Consider the following 17,997-nt stretch of genomic DNA (forward strand, 5'->3'; position numbering starts at 1 on the left):
GTATACTTCATTAACAATTTATTTAGATGACAGCGTGGTTTGTCAATAATAATGTAGATATTTTTCTGGAATTCTCTTGCTTTTCCTATGATCCAACAGTTTTTGGCAATTTTATCTCCAGTTCCTCTGTCTTTTCTAAATCCAGCTTGAGCATCTGGAAGTTCTCAGTTCAAGTAATGCTGAACCCTAGCTTGGAGAATTTTGAGCATTATTTTGCTACCCTGTGAGATAAGTACAATTGTGTGGTAGTTTGAGCATTCTTTGGCATTGTCTTTCTTCGGGATTTGAATGATAATTGACCTTTTCCAGTCCTGTGGTTACTGCTGCATTTTCCAAATTTGCTGGCATATTGATTGCAGCACTCGAACAGCATCATCTTTTAGGAATTAAAGTAGTTCAGCTGGAATTCCATCACTTCCCCTAGATTTGTTCGTAGTGATACTTCCTAAGGCCCACTTGTCTTCACATTCCAGGATGTCTGGCTCTAGGTGAGTGATCATACCATTGTGGTTATCTGGATTAACTGCCTCCTGAGAATCTGTATGCAGGTCAAGATGCAACAGTTAGAACAACAGACTGGTTCCAAATTGGGAAAGAAGTACGTCAAGGCTGTATATTGTCACCCTGCTTATTTAACTTATATGCAGAGTATATCATGTGAAATGCTGGGCTGGATGAAGCACAAACTGAAATCAAGATTGCCAGGAGAAATGTCTATAACTTCAGATATGCAGATTATACCACCTTTATGGCAGAAAGTGAAAAGGAACTAAAGAGCCTCTTGATGAAAGTGAAAGAAGAGAGTGAAAAAGCTGGCTAAAAACTCAAATTCAAAATATGAAGATCTTGGAATATGGTCCCATCGTTTCAAAGCAAGTAGATGGGGAAATAGTGGAAACAATGATCAAATTCTTTTGGGGGGATCCAAAATCACTGCAGATGCTGACTGCAGCCATGACATTAAAAGAAGCTTGCTCCTTGGAAGAAAAGCTATGACCAGCCTCAACAGCGTATTAAAAAGTAAAGACATTACTTCTTGACAAAGGCTTGTCTAGTCAAAGCTATGGTAGTCATGTAACAATGTGAGAGTTGGACTACAAAGAAAGCTGAGCACCAAAGAATTGATGCTTTTGAACTGTGGTGTTGGAAAAGACTGTTGGGAGTTCCTTGGACAGTAAGGATATGAAACCAGTCCATCCTAAATGAAATCAGTCCTAAACATTCATTGGAAGGACTGACGCTGAAGCTCAATACTTTGGCCACCTGATGTGAAAAACTGACTCGTTGGAAAAGACCTTGATGCTGGGAAAGATTGAAGGCAGGAGGAGAAAGGGATGACAGAGGATGAGATGGTTGGATGGCATCACTGACTCGATGGATATGAGTTTGAGCAAGCTCCAGGAGTTGGTGATGGACAGGGAGACCTGGTATGCTGCAGTCCATGGGATTGCAAAGAGTCGGACATGACTGAGTGACTGAACTGACTGTGGCTTGTTAGAAATAGCTTCACAGGACAGCATCTTTCTGAGGATGGGAGATGGGGAGATGACGGCTTTAGTCATCCTGACATCCTAAGCAGGCTGTTTGCCTGTACCAAGAGGCTGAACTGGAGTGGACACAGTTGAATTTCCTAAGATTCAGTAGTGTACAAAATCTAGCTTTTGTACTTCCTTTGATATCGATAGACCAGTTCGTGGTACATGAAACAGAAACAGTCAAATTGATCTTCTCTTTGGACTGAATTGAATAATTTGGTTGGTTTAGTTAATTCACAGGTGTTCCACTTTTTCTTTAGTTTTCCTTTAATTCTCAGCAGTTTCATAACAGTAAGTTTTCTCAAAGAAACAGCAGAAGTTGAAACAAAGAGAATAAGGAATAAGAAAATAAACATCTCAAAAAATCTTGACTTGTTGCCGTAACCTTAATATTATCAATTTTTGGAAGACCTAGAATTGGGAAGAAAATACAGAGAGGACAAAACCTGTACTAAATGAGATTTATTGGTCATATTATTTCTAAAATAACTTCTTCAAACAAAATAGACCTTAGATTCAATTTTCTCTGTGGCTAGAGAAAAGCCATAGTCACTTTGTACATCATCACCACATCTAAGAAAAGCATCACCTGCTCTTGTATATCTTGGATAGTGCTCAACTGTTCCAGGGGCTAGAATGAGTGGCCTCTGAGGGTCCAGCTTCATGAGATTCTTAAGGTTCTTTAAGCCCTAAAGTCTGTAATACACTGTTCCCTCCTCCCCTGGCTTCTGTGACCAGAGCACACTGAAACGTGATAATGATGGACTTAGAGTTTATATTTGTTATCCATAAACTGGTAAGCACATTATGTACATAATCTCATTTAATTCTCACCACCATCCTTTTATAGTGTTGCAATATCCCAGCTTTACTAACATGAAAAGTGGGTGGGGGATCTTACCATCCCTGTTAATTTAGGGTGAGCCCTAAACCCTCTTGAAAATTAACAGTCTCAGATACCTCAATAGCTGTCTAATGGAATTTCCCTTCCAAGTGTACGTTGTCATCTCTGCAAACTAAAGATTTGCTCTGACTTGTGAAAATTCACCATGTACTTTCAAGTGAAATACTATCCTTGAATGTTTGCATTTATTCATATGGAATAATAGACTTTTGATAGAATTCTCAAATGGTGTGCTCCAAATAGGTTATAAACATATTAAAAAATGATTCCCCTTATTTCCTGGGGCATCAAGTCTTGGTTCACTTGCTTCTGGGTCAACACGTCTCTTGCTGTGTACACATCATTGTCTCAGTGCCATCGTGAGAAATAGTTACAGAAGCACTGGCCATGGTGCTGTGGGCCATCAGATGGGCCTGAAATCCAGTCAGATGGGAGGAATTGTGTGTGTAGCTTGGATTAGGTTCCTTGGAATCCTGAGAATGTGGAAGGAAGATATGAGATTGGCTTCAAGAAAGGGATGTTTATTGTACCCAGGAATATTCTATTTCCTTTGTTAGAGTGTTGACTTTTTGCTCAGATCCTATTTTTGCCTTCTACCAACTTTTGCAAAGAGTTTGAGAGAGCTGGAAATAAATAAAATATTCATAAATGTATATACACAGATACTTAAAATGTAAACCTATACATTTTGTGTGTGTGTATATATATATATATGTGTGTGTGTGTTTATATAATATTTAATCCACTATAACACTGGCTATAGTATGCCCTTCAAGTAGAAAGAAAACTCTTAGAGAACGTCTATTTGAATTGTTTCAGAATTTAGGGGCATGAAATCTGAAGGACATAACCTAACTGGGGATCTTTTGAGAGCAATAGTTACTGATCTTTAATGTATACACAAGGAAAAAGCTTTGGCACAGCTCCCTTCATTTTGGTCTTATGTCACTTTCCAGATTATCTGGCAGGCTGGGTTAGTCATTAAAGGCCCTTAACTGGGTAGAAACAGATGATTGAAACTGGTGAATATTGTCCAGTCAAATAATGTGAATTTGCTAAAAAAAAAAAAACAAAAAACAAATGAACTGTAATTTGAATTTTTTCCTGATTGATGTTTCAGCAGGTTTTTTTTTTCCTCACAACCAAAGATGACACCCCTAGTGACTTTACTTAAGACCAGACATGAAAGGAGCTGGAAGGACCCCACCCCATGAACAGGAAGGTTGCAGCAGTGTGGGATGCACAGTTAAACCAGTGTTTGTTAAGAAATTGTTCATCTGTAGGTCTAATAGGTGACTCATTGGAAAAGACCCTGATGCTGGGAAAGATTGCAGGCGGGAGGAGAAGGGGACAAAAGAGAATGAGCTAGATGGGTGGCATCACCAACTCAATGGACATGAGTTTGGGTAAACTCCAGGAGTTGGTGATAGACTGGCAGGCCTGGCGTGCTACAGTCCATGGGGTTGCAAACAGTCGGACACAACTGAGCAACTGAACTGAGGTCTAATAGGAGAGAGATCAGACAGGCCTATTTTCCCTCATTTATGATTAGAATTTATTCCTTCAGGATTCCATCCTCTTCATTCTGAGTTTTATATTGATACCATGGCACAGATGAGAGAAACAGGGAAAGCACAAGGGTCTCCATCCAGATAATGCAGTTTGCTTCACAAGGGCTCCTGGCCACAGAGTCACAGTTCTGGAAGATTCCTCCTCCTTCTAGGCTCCTCCTCCTGCAGTTGTGGCTCTTGGATTACCTGAATACAAACCACTCCTGTCTTTCTCCATGACCTGAAGTCCTTCCTGGAAAAACTTAGGATAGTCACTTGCTCTCCCAGCTTCATGTTTCTTATCTACAAATGAAAATGATAGTTCTTACTTTTCTTATTCACAAGATAGTTGTGAAAATCCTCTGAGAAAACTGATCTGGAAGAGCTATGAAATGATAACCCGAGTCTCTGTGATACAGGCATTACCCACCCTAACCCATCCCTTAGAGATGTACCAGGGCCAGTTGCCCTGGGTGACAAGGAGGGGGAGGCCCTGGGATGGAGAGCATGGGATGCAGGTGCTCAGGCTGAGAGGACCCAGAAAAACCAGTGTTAACTCAGACAAGCATCTCAACCTTCTCCTGCCTCCTTTTTGGTCAAAATTTGTATCAGGTATGATTACTACCTGCAAATTATTCATGCCACTCTGTTTGTTAAACCAGCCTGTGAAATTCAGTTATCAATCTCTTTTTAGATTTCTTTTAAAAGTGTTCATATATTCTTCCCTGTGTTTCCTCTGTCCTCTCTACCTTGTGCAGATTGTCATGGATTTGTCTCCACCTGAGATCATAAACTTCAGAGGCCTTGACCCAGACCATGTGAATCTACACATCCCCAGTATAGACCCCACTTCCATAGGAGGCAGACATTAAGTGTTGATTGCATTCCTATCGCCTGAAGTTGTCCATTGTGATATCATACTTTTCCTTATAAAGATGGATACTTAAAGCAGCAGCATGTAATGTTTGGTTTCTATTCTTTCTGCCATCTTTTTAGACCAACGTTATTTCCCAAGATAAAATCACATTATGGGCTGAGATGATTAAATGAGTGTTCATAGAATTCTTGGCACAGTGCCTTATATGCAGTAAACATCTGATAAATGGTATCTGTTGGTGTTTAATCATTAAACTTTGAAATGGGCATTTTACATACTTAGCATAATGGTGGAAAGTTGGATGTACATTGGGGGCAACTTACATGTGTCATAATAGCTCATGACATGGGCTCTCCAGGTTTGTGACTTAGGCTTTGTAGTCTTGATCAAGTTGTTTTTCTTCTCTATGTACCTCAGTGTCTCTATCTGTAAAATGAGATAATAGTGTTACTACATAGGATTATTGTGAGGATTAAAGAGTTAATACATGTGAAGTTTTGAATATGTGGCCCTGTACACAGTCAGCACTCAGTAAATGTTAACTATGGATCGAAACCAAAAAAGACATTCCTACTTCCAAAGATCAGCATTTGAATTTTTCCCTACTTTTCTGGACACTGAATTTATAATCAACCACTTCTATAACCTGACATGTATAGCTGAGGCTTCTGGATTCCTCATCTGTGATACCTGCTTGCTCATCTCTAGTAACACCTGTTGACTCCTGATAGTTCGGTATTCAAGTCTTTTTCCCTGGGAGTTTTAAATATTCTCTCATCTGTTAAAAGTAGTAATGCCTACCTCATAGGGCTACTGAATGTATCAAAGGAGCTAATACCTGAAAAATTCTCCTCATGGTGTTTGACACATGCAATAAATACCACGAGAACCATGCATTATTTTATTTCTTTGGATGGAAAAACATTCCCTATTATTCCAACACATCTTTTGGGAAAAGAGTTTAATCCTAACAAAACATTAAAGTTTATCTTTGAAAAAAAATCCTTAACAAAGACACCTCTGTATCTGTTTTCACTGTTTCAGGCTTTTTTACTTGTGATTGGTGTAGTAGGCGTGATGGTGGCTGTGATTCCTTGGATTGCAATACCCGTGATTCCCCTTGGCATCACTTTCTTTTTTCTCCAGCGATATTTCTCAGAGACGTCACGAGATATTAAACGCCTGGAATGTGCAAGTGAGTACGGGACTCTCAGGTTGGTTTGGCAAAGTAGGCTGGCTTTCCTTTATGCCATTTCATTAACCAGACCCCTGAAAACCTGCAGACTGTCTTCTGGAATTTCTCACTAAGTTAACGTTAGGTAATTGAATATTATGGGTCCTATTCAGTGTGGCCCTTAAGATGGCAGGTCAGCTGTAGCTTTGTATTTTAGCACAAAGAGGTGAGTTTGCCCTGCCACATCCTGATTCCACGGAACTGTTTACCTCCTGCTTCTTAGACATTCCAGATCCACTGCCTTTCTGGGTGGAATCCTTGGGAAGAGTAGATTTTGCAGTCACTTGGGGTTCATCACTGGTTTTCAAAGAAAGCTGCATCCTAATCATCAGAGACAGTCTAGCATCTCTCTATTTCATAGAAAGGAAGGCTGAGTCACCAGATATCAACTTGTTCAAGGGCAGCTTCCCAGTTGGTACTAGTGGTAAAGAACCTACCTGCCAATGCAGGAGACATAAGAGATACAGTTTCAATCCCTAGGTCAGAAAGATCTCCTGGAGAAGGAAATCGCAACCCACTGCAGTATTTTTGCCTGGAGAATCCCACGGACAGAGAAGCCTGATGGGCTACAGTCAATAAGGTCGCACAGAGTCAGACACAACTGAGAGATTTAGCAGCAGCAGCAGCAGGTGAATTTGAGGATAGGGACCATCTATGTCTTGTTCATGACATATTTCCTAATACAGCATCCACTCTATAAATACTTTTATTAAAAATAAAATACTTTATTACACTGGAACGAATATACAAGGGAAATAAGGGGAATTTTCTTACCCCAGAGTTACTAGAAATGACAAGGAAAGAAAAGTTTAGGAAAAGAAAAGGAGGTATCAGGAAATATATTCATATACCAGAAATGATACATTTGAAAAATACATTTTTCACACACCTAAAAGATGGCAAGTAAGTTGCAGTTGTTAAATGTTTTTAAAAGCTAAGTGCTGTTCTTTTCAGGTTTACTGTTTATCATCAACAGTATTTGGTAGAACACACTGTTCATATAAATGATGCTGAAATAATTCCCTTAGAAAGATTATTCAGTAGGCATGCAGTCTAGTATTCTATTTAACTTTTTAGCTTAGAATGATGGGGAACACATTTTATGACTAATGCTTCTGTTCTACAGCTATTCACAGAGGGTAGATTATATAATAGCTTATCTCATTAATGCACAAACATATTTCATCATTATTAAAAATCATAAGAAATCATAAAGAATGTAGAATTGTTAAATGTATTTTTTTAAAGGTATAAGGAAAATAGCCGAAAAGGAAGGAAGATGTTTGTATTGATATCACAAACCTTAACCATGGATAGTTACTGCTGAACTTTCCATAAACCAAGCCAAGAAGAGAAGTATATTGAGTTACATGGTTCTTAGTATCTGGTGGAAACTAAGTTGAAAAAAAAAAAATCTAAGTTCATCAAAACAAAGGTGATTTTTATTGTGGCATTTGCATGTTTTGTTTTTAATATTAAATTCTTAAGAGGCATTTATCCTAAGTATTTGCATAATACAGAGTGGTTGTTTGTTTCATAAAAGCTACAGAAAAATTTTTGGTCATCAGGAGAATCAGCTAAACTCCCATGAGTTTTGGTCTTAGGAGGTGTTTGAATGGGATGCACAACAGTAGAGTCCAGGTATGTATGAGGTCCTGCTGATGTGAGTTGGTAGGATGTTAGGATGCAAGGAGGCAGAAAAGGAAGTGAGGAGCTCCATCCAGGATTCTGTAGACAAGGCCTCACACGTTTTATAATTTGAGGCTGACTCATGAAATGGCGTTGGGCTTCCCAGCTGGCACTAGTGATAAAGAATCCTCCTGCAATGCAGAAGATGCAAGAGACATGGGTTTAGGCCCTGGGTTGGTAAGATCCCCTAGAGTAGGAAATGGCAGCCCACTCAGGTAATCTTGCCTGGAGAATTCTATGGACAGAGGAGCTTGATGAACTACAGTCCATGGGGTCACAAAGAATCAGACACAACTGAGCACCATGAAATTGAGCCATTCAACAGTCTTGTTGCAAAGTAGGTCTCTGGTATATTCAAAGAGGAGTTGTTCCAGAAGTAACCTGTGACTAAGATTTATGCCTGGGGAAAGGGCTACTTACCATCCATAAGAAAAGAAATATGGGCACTTCTTAAGGCTTTTTAAAGAGAAAGTACTGGATTTTTAAAATGTTTTTAGAAACCATCACCAAGAAAGAGAAATGCAAAAAAGGCAAAATGGTTGTCTGAGGAGTCCTTACAAATAGCTGAGAAAAGAAGAGAAGCTAAAGGCAAAGGAGCAAAGGAAAGATATACCCATCTGAATGCAGAGTTCCAAGAATAGCAAGGAGAGATAGCAAGGAGAGAGCCTTCCTTCATGATCAGTGCTAAGGAATAGAGGAAAACAATAGAATGGGAAAGACTAGAGAGCTCTTGAAGAATATTAGAGATACCAAGAGGACATTTCATTCAAAGAGGAGCACAATAAAGGACAGAAATGTTATAGGCCTAACAAAAGCAGAATATATTAATAAGAGGTGGCAAAAATACACAGAAGACTGTAAAAAAAAAGATCTTCATGACCCAGATAACCATGATGGTGTGATCACTCACCTAGAGCCAGACATCCTGGAATGTGAAGTCAAGTGGGCCTTAGGAAGCATCACTAGAAAGAAAACTAGTGGAGGTGATGGTATTCCAGCTGAGCTATTTCAAATTCTAAAAGATGATGCTGTGAAAGTGCTACACTCAATATGCCAACAAATTTGGAAAACTCAGCAGTGGCCACAGGATTGGAAAAGATTAGTTTTCATTCCAACCCTGAAAAAAGGCAATGCCAAAGAATGTTCAAACTACCACACAATTGCACTCATCTCACATGCTAGTAAAGTAATGCTCAAAATTCTCCAAGCCAGGCTTCAGCAATCTGTGAACTGTGAACTTCCTGATGTTCAAACTGGTTTTAGAAAAGGCAGAGGAACCAGAGATTAAATTGCCAACATCCGCTGGATCATGGAAAAAGCAAGAGAGTTCCAGAGAAACATCTATTTCTGCTTTAGTGACTATGCCAAAGCCTTTGACTGTGTGGATCACAATAAACTGTGGAAAATTCTGAAAGAGATGGGAATACCAGACCACATGACCTGCCTCTTGAGAAACCTGTATGCAGGTCAGGAAGCAACAGTTAGAACTGGACATGGAACAACAAACTGGTTCCAAAAAGGAAAAGGATTAAGTCAAGGCTGTATATTGTCACCCTGTTTGTTTAACTTATATGCAGAATACATCATGAGAAACGCTGGACTGGAAGAAACACCAGCTGGAATCAAGATTGCCGGGAGAAATATCAATACCCTCAGATATGCAGATGACACCACCCTTATGGCAGAAAGTGAAGAGGAACTAAAAAGCCTCTTGATGAATGTGAAAGAGGAGGGTGAAAAAGTTGGCTTAAAGCTCAACATTCAGAAAACGAAGATCATGGCATCCGGTCCCACCACTTCATGGGAAATAGATGGGGAAACAGTGGAAACAGTGGCAGACTTTATTTTTTGGGCTCCAAAATCACTGCAGATGGTGACTGCAGTCATGAAATTAAAAGATGCTTACTCCTTGGAAGGAAAGTTATGACCAACCTAGATAGCATATTGAAAAGCAGAGACATTACTTTGCCAACAAAGGTTCGTCTAGTCAAGGCTATGGTTTTTCCAGTAGTCATGTATGGATGTGAGAGTTGGACTGTGAAGAAGGCTGAGCACTGAAGAATTGATGCTTTTGAACTGTGGTGTTGGAGAAGACTCTTGAGAGTCCCTTGGACTGCAAGGAGATCCAACCAGTCCATTATGAAGGAGATCAGCCCTGGGATTTCTTTGGAAGGAATGATGCTAAAGCTGAAACTCTAGTACTTTGGCCACCTCATGTGAAGAGTTGACTCATTGGAAAGACCCTAATGCTGGGAGGGATTGGGGGCAAGAGGAGAAGGGGACGACAGAGGATGAGATGGCTGGATGGTATCACTGACTTGATGGACGTGAGTCTGAGTGAACTCCGGGAGTTGGTGATGGACAGGGAGGCCTGGCGTGCTGTGATTCATGGGGTCGCAAAGAGTTGGACATGACTGACTGACTGATCTGATCTGATCTGATCTGAAGGCTGTATATTGTCACCTGGCTTATTTAACTTATATGCAGAGTACATCATACAAAATGAAGGACTGGATGAAGCACAAGCTGGACTCAAGATTGCTGAGAGAGATATCAATAACCTCGGATATGCAGATAACACCACCCTTATGGCAGAAAGTGAAGATGAACTAAAAAGCCTCTTGATGAAAGTGAAAGAAGAGAGTGAAAAAGTTGACTGAAGGCTCAACATTCGGAAAACGAAGATTATGGCATCCGGTCCCATCACTTCATGGCAAATAGATGGGGAAACAATGGAAACAGTGGCTGACTTTATTTTTCTGGGCTCCAAAATCACTGCAGTTAGTGACTGAAGCCATGAAATGAACAGACGCTTACTCCTAGGAAGAAAAGTTATGTCCAACCTAGACAGCATGTTAAAAAGCAGAGACAGTACTTTGCCAGCAAGGTCCGTCTAGTCAACGCTATGTTTTTTCCAGTAGCCATGTATGGATGTAAGAACTGGACTATAAAGAAAACTAAGCACTGAAGAATTGATGCTTTTGAACTGTGGTGTTGGAGAAGACTCTTGAGATTCCCTTGGACTGCAAGGAGATGAAAGCAGTCAATCCTAAAGGAGATCAACACTGAATATTCATTGGAAAGACTGATGCTAAAGCTGAAACTCCAATACTTTGGTCACCTGATGCAAAGAACTGACTCATTGGAACAGACCCTGATGCTTGAAAAGATTGAAGGCAGGAAGAGAAGGGTACGACAGAGGATGAGATGGTTGGATGACATCACTGACTTGATGTACATGAGTTTGAGCAAGCTCCAGGTACTGGTGATGGACAGGGCAGCCTGGCATCCTGCAGTGCATGGGCTTGCAAGGGATCAGACACGACTGAGTGACTAAACTTCACTACTGGGTTTTCTCAGTGTTTGATCTGGAGAGTTTGAGAACTTTGGCCCTATCCTTGTGGAATATTGGGTTTTTGTTTTGTTTTGTTTTTGTTTTTTTGCACCATAGTATGCTGTGAGAACATTAGACAGCAAACTATTCAGTCCAGATACCCCCTCCTCCACACTCCATATAAGTAAATGTGGTGGCCAGTTAATTAGAACTGTTTATGTTCTCCCTCAAGGTGAAGGGGGGAGGCTCTGTGCCATAAATAATACCACTGTTTTCTTGAAACAGTAACTGATGGTATGTCTTAAGGTCACTGCTGAAGGCACCAGTAAAAACAGAGACACCCGACTGCTGTATTCAGAAGGCTTAAACTTGCTTTATCCTTGTGCTCTGAAGGACTACTGACATCTTGAGGTTTAGTTTCAGATCCTACCGCCGAGCTGCCTCTGGATGCTTAGGCTGACTTTTTTTTTTTTTTTTTTTTCTCAGCTTAATGACAAGTTTGTAGCTGCTTTTCATGGGTTTATTGGGTACATATTTGCAAAAGTGAGCATAACAGCAGTCACAGAACAGTGCATAAAATCTGGATGGCATTTGGTTGCCTTTCTCTAGCTAACACTTTTTGTTTGTTTTTAAAACTTTTAATTTTGTATTGGGGTAGAGCCAAATTACAAGCAATGTTGTGATGGTTTCAGATGAGCAGTGAAGAGACTCAGCCATAAATATATTTGTATCCATTCCCCCCCAAACTCCCCTCCCATCCAGGCTGTCACATAACATTCCATGTACTGTACAAAATAGGCCCTTGTTGGTTATTTGTTTTAAATATAGCAGTATGTACATGTCTATCCCAAACTCCCTAACTATCCCTTCCTCCCATCCTTCCTCCCAGAAACCGTAAGTTCATTGTCTCAGTCTGTGAGTTTCTGTTTGTAAATAAGTTTATTTATTTCATTTTTTTAGATTCCACATATAAGGGATGTCATATGATCTTGCTCTCTCTCTCTGACATACTTAGTTCAGTAAGTAATGACACTCTCTAGGTCTATCCATGCGGCTGAAAATGGCATTAGTTCATTCTTTTTAATGGTCTAAACAACTCTTCACATTTAGCAGTGCCTGAATGATGAAGCCATATCCAAATTCTGTCTGAAAGTGTGCTGTGATCAACTAGCAATGTCTGCCACAGGCATTGCTGGCAGTAGGTTAGCATATTTGCCATATGTAATTCAGACTATGGATCCTCATGTCTGCTGTTTTAAGTGTTCTCATACCAGATTTTTAGGGACTTTATTCAACCTCAGGTGCTTAGTAACATGTACAGTAATGACTAAGGCGGTTGGATATTAGCTAAGGAAGATTTGGGGTTTTCTGAACATAAAGTCTGGAGAAAAATGTATTTAATCACACATGGGGATCCCTAACCCTCATTATTCTCCCTCTGAGACATTGCAGTTGTAATTAAAAGCAAAAGCATGGGATTAAAACAGAGTTGGGTCTGACACCTGCTCTACCACTTAGGTGGGTTAATTTACTTAATCCTGGGCAGGGAGTGCTCTTAATCCCTCAGTCTCTGGAAGTCTCATGAGGGTTTCTGGAGTCAGTGCTTGTCAAGTGCTTGCAGACTACAACCAAAGACACCAGAACCTTGAACATGAGGGAATTCAGAGCATAGTAACCACTAGCAGGTCTCACATAGAGTGATGATAACCCACAGCAGGGCTATCAGCCAAGGGTCCTTGCATGTAGTTCTCTGCCCTCCCCCTGCCAGGGAAGATCTTCAGTCTTTGTGGGGTGTGTTCTGAATCTTCAGGGTTGTGGACACACAGCTGTCAGTCATATGAAAGGTAGGGTTACACGTGTGTGTGACTGTAGACTGATGCCTTGGCTCTTATAGGATAGCGAGCTCAGTGTTTGTGGGAAAGAGGGTATTTCACTGCCCAAAATAAGACCAGGGTCTTGACATCCCCACTCCCCTGACCAGTTAATCTTCTGTGGAGATCCTCCAGTTCACTCATCCTGGAATCCTGCTCAGCCCTAAGTGGGGTTTGAAAGAAACAGGATAGATTTTCACTGTTCTGCATTCCCTTGCTGCTGCCAAGTCGCTTCAGTCATGTCTGACTCTGTGCAACCCCACAAACGGCAGCCCACCGGGCTCCCCCATCCCTGGGATTCTCCAGGCAAGAGTACTGGAGTGGGGTGCCATTGCCTTCTCCGTCTGCATTCCCTTAGACCACTATAACTGTTGGATATGAGGTGAAGTTGGTGATGGGGTCTTTGAGTTTCCTAGTGTTCAAATGGGGTGACACAGGCTTCTAGAGTTGACCCCACCCTCCCTACTGGAGAGAATCAGCTGCAGCATTGATCTTCTGACAGGGAAGCAGGTGAGGGAGGCCATGCTGAAAATTTCTCTCCAGGACTCTCCCTGGGTGAACAGCCACGTGCTTCCTCCTCAGAAGCCTTGTTGGTGATGAACATCACAAGATTTGTTGACATAGTGTTGACATCACAACATTTGCTGTGGAAGTGAGAGCCTGGTTCTAGTGAATTTTCTGTGGTCTCTGTAGTTGGACTCTTAGCATCCTCCTTACAGGATGATGGGCTCAGAATTCACCTGCATCATCACTGTGAGCACCCTACTTCCAGATGTACTTAGTTCTGTGGGTGAGTTGGCATACCTGCTGGGGCTGCAGAAAAGGCCTGTGTGGCGCTCCCAGCCTTTCTTATTTGGAGCATGAGCTCAGTCTGTGTTCATATTGCACTTACAAGTGCAAAGTTATAGGAAGCTAAAATTAAAAGTTAATAGGATGGACAGAGAGACCAATGTGGATGCTGGAATAAGACCACAGACATGTAACTATACACTCATAAACACCACCAAATCACTTCAGGCTCTTTGCCTAAATTAAGTACAGAGGGGAAATATTCGATCTTGTTCCAGTTCAGAGGTTTTTATTTTATTTTTCCCATCACAGGTCAGGGACCCTATAATTATGGTTCCTGGTCAGATGTCCCAGGTGGAAAGAACCCAGGACTGAGTGGATGGACAGATAGCCCCCAGCCCAGACTTTCCTTGCCCAGCCCAGGGCTTCCTACCCACTTTGAGCCCTGTGTCTCACAGGAGGGATCCTGCTCTTTCCTCCTTGTAGAACCAGGGACGCTAAGCACAAAAAGTGGTTCTGTGTCTTTGCTCACTTGTACCCCAGACCCTTCCCATACACACACACAGCTGCAGTGCCCATATGCTCGTCGGTACCAACTGAACTGTCACCCAGATAGGCATTCGGTTGCCAGGCTAAAGAGTCATGTCCTGAAAATACTTTGGAATTTCCATTTTGATTCTTTTTCCCCCATCATTTAAAAAAAGTTTCTGTATCCTCCTATAAGATAAGTGACCCTAACTTCCTCAAAACATCCTGTGAGGTTTTACTTACAGGTTTTCTCTAGGGGATGCATAGGTAACAAAGTGATGTCAGTATTTTCTGATGATAAAGCACAAGCTATCACTCATCCCAGACAGAGGACACAGGCTCACTCTCTGCCCCCAAAACAGCTAGTTGCAGCCTTGTTTCTGGTGGGGAATGAGAACCCTAAGGGTCCTTCCTGCCCAGCAGCCTGCAGTCCACCTGTTCCATGATGTGCAGAAGCCTGACCCTGGGGCTTGTGGTCAGCATGCTCTTAGAGAAGATGGCAGTAAATGAATGGTCAGTCATGTGTCACCCGACCCCAAACCTACATGAAGTCACTCAGAAGAGAATGAACACTAAGGCTACTTACTGTCAGATTCTTAAAGGGTGATGTGAATGTCACACATCGCAGTGACCTCCAAACACGAGGACATGCATTCAACAGATATAAAAACACCCATCAGGTTACCCGAGCAGAAGTCAAGACTGTTCAAAGGCTCCTCATCTGCTGGGTCCTGTGGGCACAAGGGCAGTGCAGTGCCAGGTGCTCCATGACCCGCACAGAGGCTCCTGGAGCAAGTGCAGGGAGACGCCCAGGATGGGGGAGGCAGCAGACTGTCCCCTCGCCTTACTTGTCTCACCCTCCACTGTGTCTGGCTCTGCTCCAGGGTAGGGGATGTACTGACTCTATCCCAGCCCTTAGCTTACTCATCTGAGGTGGAGACAACCCATGGGGAGCTCAACAAAATTCAGGGTGGTGAGGACTGTCATGGAGAATTAAATTTTGAAATGTTACTGTCTCAAAAATTAGTAGTAATTACTCAGTTATGGAAAGGAATGAAGCGTTGCCACTTGTAGCAACATGGATGGACACAGAGGGATATTATTCTTGGTAAGGAAAGTAAGACAAAGACAAATGCTATATGGCATCCCTTCTATGTAGAATCTACAGAATAATATAATGAATATATATACAAAACAGAAATAGACTCAGAGACAGAAAGCAAACTTACAGTTCAGTTCAGTTGCTCAGTCGTGGTCAACTCTTTGAAACCCCATGAACCACAGCATGCCAGGACTCCCTGTCCATCACCAACACCTGGAGTTTACCCAAACTCATATCCATTGAGTCCGTGATGCCATCCAACCATCTCATCCTCTGTCGTACCGTTCTCCTCCTGCCCTCAATCTTTCCCAGCATCAGGGTATTTTCCAAAGAGTAAGCTCTTCGCATCAAGTGGCCAAAGTATTGGAGTTTCAGCTTCAGCATCAGTCCTTCCAATGAATATTCAGGACTGACTTCCTTTAGGATGGACTGGTTGGATCTCCTTGCAGTCCAAGGAACTCTCAAGAGTCTTCTCCAACACCACAGTTCAAAAGCATCAATTCTTCGGCACTCAGCTTTCTTTATAGTCCAACTCTCACATCCATACATGACTACTGGAAAAACCATAGCCTTTACTAGACAGACCTTTGTTGACAAAGTAATGTCTCTGCTTTTTAATATGCTGTCTGGGTTGGGCAAAACTTTCCTTCCAAGGAGTAAACGTCTTTTAATTTCATGGCTTCAATCACCATCTGCAGTGATTTTCCAGCCCCCCAAAATAAAATCAGCTACTGTTTCCACTATTTCCCCATCTATTTGCCATGAAGTGATGGGACTAGATGCCATGATCTGAGTTTTCTGAATGTTCAGCTTTAAGCCAACTTTTTCATTTTCCTCTTTCACTTCCATCAACAGGCTCTTTAGTTCTTCTTCACTTTCTGCCATAAGGGTGGTGTCATCTGCATATCTGAGGTTATTGATATTTCTCCCAGCATTCTTGATTCCAGCTTTTGCTTCCTCCAGCCCAGCATTTCTCATGATGTACTCTGCATATAAGTTAAATAAGCAGGGTGACAATATACAGCCTTGACTTAATCCTTTTCCTATTTGGAACCAGTCTGTTGTTTCATGTCCAGTTCTAACTGTTGTTTCCTGACCTGCATACAGGTTTCTCAAGAGGCAGGTCATGTGTCTGGTATTCCCATCTCTTTCAGAATTTTCCACAGTTTATTGTGACCCACACAGTCAAAAGCTTTGCTGCTACTGCTGCTGCTAAGTCACTTCAGTTGTGTCTGACTCTGTGCGACCCCATAGACAGCAGCCCACCAGGCTTCCCCATCCCTGGGATTCTCCAAGCAAGAACACTGGAGTGGGTTACCATGTCCTTCTCCAATGCATGAAAGTGAAAAGTGAAATTGAAGTCACTCAGTCGTGTCTGACTCTAGCGACCCCATGGACTGCAAGGCTTTGGCATAGTCAATAAAGCAGAAATAGAGAAATTTTTCTCTTGCTTTTTCAATGATCCAGCAGATGTTGGCAATTTGATCTCTGGTTCCTTTGCCTTTTCTAAAACCAGCTTGAACAACTGGAAGGTCATGGTTCACATATTGCTGAAGCCTGACTTGGAGAATTTTGAACGTTACTAGTGTGTGAGATGAATGCAATGTTGTGATAGTTTGAGCATCCTTTGGCATTGCCTTTCTTTGGGATTGGAATGAAAACTGACCTTTTTGAGTCCTGTGGCCACTGCTGAGTTTTCCAAATTTGCTGACATATTGAGGGCAACATTTTTATAGCATCATGTTTTAGGATTTGAAATAGTTCAACTGGAATTCCATCACCTCCACTAGCTTTGTTCGTAGTGATGCTTTCTAAGGTCCACTTGACTTCACATTCCAGGATGTCTGGCTCTAGGTGAGTGATCACACCATCACGATTATCTGGGTCATGAAGATCTTTTTTTGTACAGTTCTTCTGTGTCTTCTTGCCGCCTCTTCTTAATATCTTCTGCTCCTGTTAGGTCTATACCATTTCTGTCCTTTATCGAACCCATCTTTGCATGAAATGTTCCCTTGGTATCTCTAATTTTCTTGAAGAGATCTCTAGTCTTTCACATTCTATTGTTTTCCTCTATTTCTTTGCATTGATCTCTAAGGAAGGCTTTCTTATCTCTCCTTACTATTCTTTGAACCTCTGCATTCAAATGGGTATCTTTCCTTTTGTCCTTTGCTTTTGGCTTCTCTTCTTTTCACAGCTATTGTAAGGCCTCCTCAGACAGCCATTTTGCCTTTTTGCATTTCTTTTTCTTGGCAATGTTCTTGATCCCTGTCTCCTGTACAATGTCACGAATCTCTGTCCTTAGTTTAATAGGCACTCTGTCTATCAGATCTAGTCCCTTAAATCTATTTCCCACATCCTCTGTATAATCATAAGGGTTTTGATTTAGGTCATACCTGAATGGTCTAATGGTTTTCCCCACTTTCTTCAATTAAAGTCTGAATTTGGCAATAAGGAGTTCATGATCTGAACCACAGTTAGCTCCTGGTCTTGTTTTTTGCTGACTGTATAGAGCTTCTCCATCTTTGGCTGCAAAGAATATAATCAATCTGATTTCAGTGTTGACCATCTGGTGATGTCCATGTGT

At 41.5% G+C, this 17,997-nt stretch overlaps 1 protein-coding gene across 1 annotated transcript in view; it reads left to right on the forward strand.

The window, feature by feature from the left end:
• The window catches only part of LOC129624645 (ATP-binding cassette sub-family C member 4-like), a 198,503-nt gene that overhangs the window by 102,777 nt on the left and 77,729 nt on the right, over positions 1 to 17,997 (forward strand). Inside the window, exon 21 of the mRNA XM_055542799.1 lies at positions 5,911 to 6,061. Within this exon, the coding sequence (XP_055398774.1) occupies positions 5,911 to 6,061 (151 nt within the window). The remainder of the gene's footprint in view (positions 1 to 5,910; positions 6,062 to 17,997) is intronic.

This window comes from Bubalus kerabau, chromosome 12 (assembly GCF_029407905.1).
Source record: "Bubalus kerabau isolate K-KA32 ecotype Philippines breed swamp buffalo chromosome 12, PCC_UOA_SB_1v2, whole genome shotgun sequence".
NCBI classification, from domain to species: domain Eukaryota; kingdom Metazoa; phylum Chordata; class Mammalia; order Artiodactyla; family Bovidae; genus Bubalus; species Bubalus kerabau.